This window comes from Amblyomma mixtum, chromosome 7 (assembly GCF_055824585.1).
Source record: "Amblyomma mixtum isolate Tamu chromosome 7, ASM5582458v1, whole genome shotgun sequence".
Classification (NCBI taxonomy): Eukaryota; Metazoa; Arthropoda; class Arachnida; order Ixodida; family Ixodidae; genus Amblyomma; species Amblyomma mixtum.
In genome coordinates this window covers 4,493,708-4,502,366 of record NC_143018.1, presented here as the reverse complement: position 1 = coordinate 4,502,366, position 8,659 = coordinate 4,493,708, and the positions used below count along the sequence as shown (strand labels likewise).

Here is an 8,659-nt window from a genome sequence, read left to right as displayed (position 1 = left end):
GTTTCCTTATATATATTTATTGGTCTCTTATATCGTGCTTTATAAAGTGCTTCCGGGGCACTTAGAGCGCAGCCAGGAACATCGAAGTGCTCTGCAGGGACAAGGCAAAGCACATCTCCACACATGTATATCTACATTGATGCTCTATGAATGTAGGCCATTCTTATGCAATGATAATTTCCATTTACGCTGGCAACAAGGCATCAATGCGGCAAGTAGCCACCCTCTTCAACATGGCCGATTCAACAGTGCAAGTGGTGATCACAAGAGTCATGGAATTTTTATGTGACATTGCCCCAGAAATCATTTACTTTGCAAGCGACAAAGAAGCTGTGGCTCAAGAATTCGAGAAGGTAAGCTCTTGCATGAATGATGTTACAAGCTTTCTAGGGATTATCTTTTTAAAAGTCTGCCTAACAGTTGTGGGCAGGTAGCCGACGTAGTTGCTTATTAGGTTTGATGTCAAAGTCTTAGCATTTATACAGTACAGAAGAATCGAAGCATGGAAGTAACATGCATATAATGCTATAAGGAAATGTCATGTTATGCTTCTAATGCAACTAATACATTTCAGATTGCTGGCTTCCCCAATGTGCTTGGCTGCATTGATGGCACCTATGTGTGTATGCGATGTCCGGACAACAAGGTTAAGTCTACCTATGTTAACAGACATGACCAGGTGTCACTGACGATGCAAGGAATTTGCGACTCAAGATGCAGATTTCAAGACGTTTTCACGGGAACACCTAGCAAGATACATGATGCCAGGGTCCTCAGGCTGTCTACAGTGCACGAAGAATTACCAGTGGTATGCGAAAATAACAAGTACCACATCTTAGGAGACGCAGCGTATCCAATAAGGGAGTATATGATCACACCTTTCAGGAATTATGGCACCATGACTCGGGCAAAGATTTCATACAACTACCGCCATGCTGCAACACGAGTGAAAATTGAGAATGCATTCGGCATGTTAAAACAACGATTTCGGCAGCTTCGGTTTGTGGAGTTTCATACTGTGGACAAGATTACCCAGCTCATCCTCAGCTGCTGTGTCCTTCATAACATTTGTCTGGATGCCGGCGACTGTGATGTTGGTGACCTGCTGAGTGATGACGATACAGACGAAGGGCATTGCAGGCATAAGCAAGGAGACTTGGCAACGCACCAACCGACACAACCAACTGCTCGTGATAGTGCCCTTCGGAGGCTTGGAGAACTGAAAAGGGAAGCTCTGGTACAGCTCTTTTGAAGCTGCAATGATGTTGAGGACAAATGATTGCTTTTCTCGAACTTTTATTGCTCTTTTAAGACACATGTTGTGATTTTCAACAGGTACAAACGAAGGAACTTTGTCTAAAGTGCTGCTTGATAATATTCTTGAATAAATAGGATCTTTCAATCATGAACAATTGTTTATTTGGAGTTAAAAATCTCCCTCATCAGTGCCATTTGCTCAGCATGAGCTTTGAGTAGTGCCTGGTGCCTTTCGACTTTTCTCTGCTCTCTTGCTTCACGCCGACCTTCTTTTTCATTGTTAACCTTTCTCATTTCTTCAAAAAAAAATGCCATCTCTTGCATCCTAGATGTGCTTGGGCGCGTCTTTCTGTCTGGGCGGCACCTTTTATTTTCTGTCCCTTGACATGAACCAGAATCTGCTGCATGGTCATCAGACGATATATTAACGCTTTCCTGGCTGCAGCCATCAGAACTGTCTACACTTGAAGGCACTGCACTAGCAGTATTTGGTATGGTCTTCTTATACGAAACTTTTCTTACACCTCGCAAAATCTCTGGCTCGATGCTATCATCGATTGCCCTGATTGCTGCAAATTCCTCTTCATATGACACTGCGCAGCGAGAATGGCCGGAGGTTGCATTATTCTTGTCCTCGTTGCGCTTTCGTTTCGCCAGCGTCTTGAATCTGGTTTCACACTGCACTCCTGTGCGAGCGATTCCAAGCACTCTTTTAATGTCTTGTGCGATCTGTTCGTACATAATCTTCTTGCTGCGGAATCTCCGTTGAGGGCCAACTTGTGGTGTGTATCGCGCATAATGGTCGAGAAGCAGCCTAGTTTCACCTGTAGTCCACGTACCTGTCACAGGATATAAAGAGAAAAATTTAGCACATTCATACCACTTGAAGCTTGGAGCTTGCTTGCTCTGGTACAAGTGCAAAATCCACATGTACTAATGCTACTGCTTGATAAATGTTAGACGTGCAAGGCTTTGCAAGAAGGTAAGTGATTTCAAAGCGAAGAGGTGAGATTTCCACCTGGGAATATATATATACATACCATTAGGTGAAGTGATGCTGCTGCTGGACTGCCCATCTTCAGGCACTGTTTGCAGATGTACTTCGTTTTCACTTCCTTGGCTTTCTGTTCAGGAACAAAAATTGGAAAAACATTTTGTCGTGTCCGGTCGCTGTGTTGAATGCAGCGAAAGACGCACACGGTACTTTAAGACTTCGTTTATTTAAAGCCGATGAGGGTGCGACCAGCGTCGACCGAGGCAGGAGCCGAACTGGCCGCCCGAAGAAAGGAGGGAGCTGAGAAGCGTCCACGGGAGGGAGTGGCTTCCCAGAACAGGAGGAGGGTGCGGGGGCGCACCGTGGGGGGGCATCTGGTGACAGCGTGCGACGAGGGGCAAGTGTCGTTAGGAGGAGGATTGAGTGGTCGTTAGGAGGAGGATGCGAACTGTCGTTAGGAGGGGAATGCGAGTGGTCGTTAGGAGGGGGCGCACACACACAAAAGCAATAAGGGGACACAACACTTCCTTCCCCCTTAGAAAGTTGCCTGGTATCGTGCAGGGGGTCGGCGCTCACGCGTGGAGGCGCGCTGGCTTTGTGCGCTCGGGGGAGAAACACTTGTAGGCTGGCTGTTGTTCGCTGTGTCTCCTAGGTCTGTCCTGGGCGAAGTCTCTTCTTCCGGGAAGAGGTGCCAGGCTATGTGGGAAAATGGTGCACGTGTTCTCTCCGCTGGCGGACAGCTCTCAGACGGCGTCGTAAATCTACGCAGCTGGTTGAGATGTCGGCGTGCTACTGTGCCATGTATGTTGACGAGCCAAGAGCGCAGGCCTATGCGTCTGACAATTGTAGCTTCCTCCCAGCGTGGCTTTTTCAGAAACTGTCGGGCGAGGACGCGCTGCCCCTCATTAAGCGTGCCGCAGCGCGGAATTGCTTTTTCTTCCCGGAACGTCTCTGCCTTTGGCTCGGGGAGGATGGCTGTGAGCTGGGTTCGCATTTCACGCTCGAACATCATTTTCGAGGGGGTCTGGCCTGTTGTGCTCTGAACCGTCGTGTGCTGCTTGAAGAGAAAGCGCGCAAGGCGGCGCTGCAGCGAGCCTGTCTGATCTCTTTCAAGGGCGCGTTTTAGCTCGGCTACGTAGCGCTCGGCTTGTCCGTTTGTCGCTGGGTGGTAGGGGGCCGATGTAACTGATGAGATCCCGTTGTCGCGATAAAACTTGAGGATCTCCGCAGACACAAACGGTGTTCCGTTGTCCGACACTACCTTGCGCGGCAGGCCGAACGTTGCAAATAGTGATCGGAGGTTGTCAATGACTGCTGCCGAAGTCGTCTGTCCCATTTGCCTTATCTCAAGCCACTTTGTGTAGGCATCTACGACCACAAGGAATGTGCAGCCCTCAATTGGTCCTGCAAAATCAATGTGCAGTGTGTGCCATGGTGTGTCTGGCTTTTCCCATTCTGGGACAGGAGCTTTCGGCGGGGCGCTCCGGCTGCTCTGGCAAGGCTTGCATTCTCGCACCACTGTTTCGATGTCGTTGTCAATGCCAGGCCACCACATGTAGCTTCTGGCACACTTTTTCATTGCAACGATGCCCCGATGTCCGGCGTGGATGAGAGACATAGCTTGTGCGCGTAGTTCTCTCGGCATCACAACTCGGGACCCAAATATGATGCAGCCGCGATGGGTGCTCAACTCTGTAGCTCGCCTGCGGTAAGCGTCGAAGTTGTCCCCTTTGAGTCTATGCACGTTGCCTTGTTGAACAGCTGTGTAAACTAGCCGGAGAGCTGCGCACTTCTGCGTAGATGCTGCAACTGTGCCTGCTGTAAGCGGAGGTTCTGGCAGTGCTTCGAACATCAGAACGTCTCCTGGTGGAAATGGTTCGTCAACAGTTGCGTCTAGTGGCAGACGGCTTAGCGCATCGGCGTTTTGGTGTTTACTCCCATTGCGGTAGACCAGAGCGTAGTCGTACGCTGAGAGTTTGATGGAATGCTGCGTCGGCTCGATGACACCTTGCTGCTCCAGTTTGTCCAACTCTTTTTCAACTGAATCTCGGAGAGCAAACGGCACCGGCCTGGCCTTCAGAATTTTGGGTTGCGCGTTGTCCAACAACTCCAGTGTGACCGGGGACCCTTCGTTTCCTGGAATCTCTTCCGAGAATACTCTTTCGTATTTCTCTTGCAGTTGCTCAACCATGTTCTGGCTCGGCGTCTGGTGTATGCCGCATATCATCACGCCTAGTGGAGAAAACCAGTTTCTCCCTAGAAGGCTTGATCCTGTGCCCTTCACAACAAGCAGAGGTAGCGTATGGGTCTGGCCGTTGTAGTTAACCTGCACGTTGGCAGAGCCCAATAGTGGCAGATTCTGTCCTGACCACGTTCGCAGGTGCGTGTCGTCTTGTTGCAGGGCTGGTGCGTCAGATGGCCATGAAGTTCGGAACGTGTCCTCACTGATCAGAGTACAGGCTGCGCCGGAGTCCACCTCGAACTTAATCAGCTGGTGATGTACGCTTACTTCTGTAAAAATCTTCGGTCGCGTGCCGAGATTCATGGTGTTCAGGTCGTACAACACAGATGGTGTTGCTGATGTTGTTCCATGGAGATCAGATAGCGGCGTATTCTCTGAGGCGTTGACGCTGTGATTAGGCTGGGAAGGTGACTTTATCTTGGCAAGTCTCCGTTTCGTAATGCATGCTCTTTCGATATGCCCTCGCTTGTGGCAAAAATTACACGTGGCTGACTGGAATCGACATCCCTGGGGGTTGTGTTGGTCGTCACACCGCCAGCAGCGTTGTGCCTTTTTGACCGATTTTACAACAACAGAAGGCTTGCGCACCTGGTTGCTTGTCTGGTGTACCGGCTCGGTGTTCCGGCGAATCCCTCTCTGCTGGTGACCGGCGCTCTCCGCTCGAACGGCGATGTCGTAAGCTTTGCTGAATGTGAGGTCCTTCTCAGCGAACAGGCGCTGCTGCAGTGACTCGTCACTCAGTCCACACACAAATCTGTCGCGTAACATCACGTCCAAGGGAAGCATGGTGGTGTTAGCAGAAGAAGCTGCGTCATTTCCTGCCCGGTAGCTGTTGTCGACAGCGTTCCAAAATTGCAGTCGGCAGCGAGCTTCTTGAGCGCTGCTACGTAGGCGCTCACTGTTTCTCCTTCCAGTTGATCTCGTCGTTGGAAGCGAGCCCGGCTGTAGACCTCGGATGGCCTTGGGTCGTAGTGCTTTTGCAGCGCTTTTACGATGTCGTCGTAAGACACTGCCGCTGGTGTGCTTGGCTGAATAAGGGCGCAGACAGTATCGTAGGTCTGCTCCCCGCACAGCGTCAGCAGGTTGGCCCTCTTCAAGGCTGGGTCTGTGATGTTGTTAGCTTCAAAGTAGAACTGAAGGCGTCCAACCCACGATGACCACGATGAGCCGTTGAATTCCGGTATCTGATTGGGAAACCCTCGCGTAGCCATGGCTTGTCAATAGCGTTGCGTAGCGCGGGTCGAATCCACTTTCTCGTCGCCACTGTCGTGTCCGGTCGCTGTGTTGAATGCAGCGAAAGACGCACACGGTACTTTAAGACTTCGTTTATTTAAAGCCGATGAGGGTGCGACCAGCGTCGACCGAGGCAGGAGCCGAACTGGCCGCCCGAAGAAAGGAGGGAGCTGAGAAGCGTCCACGGGAGGGAGTGGCTTCCCAGAACAGGAGGAGGGTGCGGGGGCGCACCGTGGGGGGGCATCTGGTGACAGCGTGCGACGAGGGGCAAGTGTCGTTAGGAGGAGGATTGAGTGGTCGTTAGGAGGAGGATGCGAACTGTCGTTAGGAGGGGAATGCGAGTGGTCGTTAGGAGGGGGCGCACACACACAAAAGCAATAAGGGGACACAACACATTTTAATTTACTTCCTCACACATGGATGACAGGCAGGCAAGGCAATTTATTTATGCCCGGAGAGTCTGCCACAGAAGCCAACAACAAAAAAAATCTTCACACTATCAGAAGTGCGTTAACTCCAACAGCTGTCAAGAAGAAAATAATCCAAGTCCTCAGCCCCATGCACATAATTTAACTGATGAGCTGACATAACCGTCTCAAAGTGTATTATGACCCCGGTAGTGAATTTCGTGAGGGATCGCCTAACATTTTGGATTTTTACAATTGCTGACGATTTCACTACTGATCGTGGGGTTTCGCTATATGCACACCGCTACATGCTTGCCCGCAAAAAACAGGTGGGTCATTTGTAAGTGCACCTAACAAATAAATGTTTTGATAAGCAAAGCGACAACGCTCGCAATATCTGGTGCCGCGGCGCAAACACATTTCGAGCGGCCACCGCGACGAGGTTCCAACACAAGTCGGTAATTTTTCGCTACGTCGCGTCACTTGTAGAATTCGCTCAGTCACTTGCATGCTAAACTGCCTCAATATGTGCTTTCGAAAGTGGCCTGGGACGCACACAGAACACCAAGCGACACAATGGCTGAGCGCTGGAAAAAGCCTGCGTCAACAGCACGTGAGTCGAAAGCCATAACACACTGCGCGCGTTCTTCGTATTGCAAACTTACCGTCATAAAGGCAGAGGAGCAGATGCTGCGCAGCGGTCGTCGGGGTGTCCATATTGGGAAGCTGTCGGGACGGTACAGATACTTTTTTTCGCCTACTTTTGCCTGCACCTAGCAGACAGACGGCACTATCCTGGTAGCCGCTTCAGCCTTTCGGAACGTCGCGGGCATGGTTGCGGGGTCGGCTGCCGGGCGGCGCTGTGGTCTGATATTGGCGGAAGTAGCCCTCTGCAGCTATTTCCGTCCCTCTCACTGCTCGGAAGAGCGCTTACGCGTTCGGCTGGTGCGTCTTCCACCCCGCCTCTGATTGGGAGCTGCTCTCGCTCCAGTCGCTCTGAACGAGAGAACCGGAGCGACCAGCCGAAGGTACCATAAGATGGCTCCACACTGTCTAGTGACTGCATCCAGTTCCCCTTCGGTGCGCGCCTCCCGGTTGGCGTATGCTCGGGCATTGGCGTCCGCACATTGGTTCCCTTTGACAGCCTCATGGCCTGGTGTCCACGTGATGAAGCATCTCGTAAAAGTGATTGTCCTCGCCTTGAGTATGTGAATGGCTGCAGTGGATATGCGTCCACTGCTGTATCTTCTGCGCGCCTCTTGCGAGTCTGTAATGATGTCTGCATGGGGCTGGGTGATGGCGAGTGCAATTGCTGCTTCCTCATCCTCGAGGATGTTGTTGGTTTTTATCGAAGCGTAGATGATTTCCCTGAGCTGGTGATCCACCACGCTGGCTACCGAGCCATATCGGTGTCTGTATGTTGTTGCGTCAACATATAATACGTCTTTTGCCCCGGCGAAGCTTCTTTCATGGAATTCAGATCTTGCCTTTCTTCTCGCCTTATGTATATCTGGATGCATGTTTTTTGGAATCGGACTGATCTCAATGATCCTTCTGATTTCATTTGGAACGCTCGCTGTGCTATTGATTTCTTTCAAAGCGTCCCTCATGCCCAGCAACCGCAGCGTGTTTCTGCCTGTTGCGGACAGCATCAGTCTTGTTTTCTGCGCGAGAAGGTTGGCCTCGATATGTTCTTCTACTCTGTTGTTTATGTACTGTGTTGTTTATGTTTTCATATGGAATTTCTCCGTCGAAGTGCTGACCGGCAGTTCGAGAGCGCATTTGCATGCTTTTCTAAGAATTGCCTCCAACTGCTCCTTTTCTTGCTCGAGCGGTGTTTGGTATGGGACGCCGTATAAGATCCTACTGACCACGAGGGCCTGTACTATCCTACATGTATCTTCTTCCTTCATACCTCTTCTTCTGTTGGAAATTGTTGCAATCATCCTGGTGATCTGTGCTGTGGTATTTCCTAGCTGTCTGATCGTGTGATCAATACGACGGTTACTTTGGTTCCACATGAGGACGATCCTAACTTTCGATACTTCCGGAATCTTCGTTTCCCCTATGTAGATATCTATGAAGTTTTGCAGATCATACCCTTGTCTGTAGACTCTGAGCACCTCGGATTTTTCAGGGGAGCATGCAAGTCCACAGAGTCGGGCGTATGCGTTGACTGTGTCTGCCGCTCGCTGAAGAAGCTCTTGTTTTTCTCCTAAGGATCCCCTTGTCACCCAGATTGTGATATCATCTGCGTAGATGGCATGCCTGATTTCTTCAATTTCTTCGAGCGCCCTTGTAAACCCATCATTGCAATATTAAAAAGCATAGGTGATAGCACAGAGCCTTGCGGTGTTCTTTTTTCGGGGGTGTTGAAGGTGTCAGTCCTGATGGCTCCTATTCCAATGTTAGCGGTTCGGTTGATCAGAAAGGCGTTCACATAGTTGAATATTCTCTGCCCACCAAGCAGTTTGCTGAGCCACTCCAGCACAGCCCTGTGACTGACGTTGTCGAAGGCCGCTTTAA

At 50.6% G+C, this 8,659-nt stretch overlaps 1 protein-coding gene across 1 annotated transcript; it reads right to left on the bottom strand.

Annotated features, from left to right (window-relative positions):
* Nucleotides 1-1,396: 1,396 nt before the first annotated feature.
* LOC149334824 (uncharacterized) lies at nt 1,397-7,168 on the bottom strand. Its single transcript, XM_089551450.1, has 3 exons — nt 6,799-7,168; nt 2,298-2,381; nt 1,397-2,096 (listed from the first exon to the last, which is right to left on the bottom strand). Exons 1-3 carry the CDS (start codon nt 6,848-6,850, stop codon nt 1,417-1,419), a joined length of 816 nt encoding a protein of 271 aa, XP_089407576.1. The 5' UTR covers nt 6,851-7,168; the 3' UTR covers nt 1,397-1,416.
* Nucleotides 7,169-8,659: the final 1,491 nt, after the last annotated feature.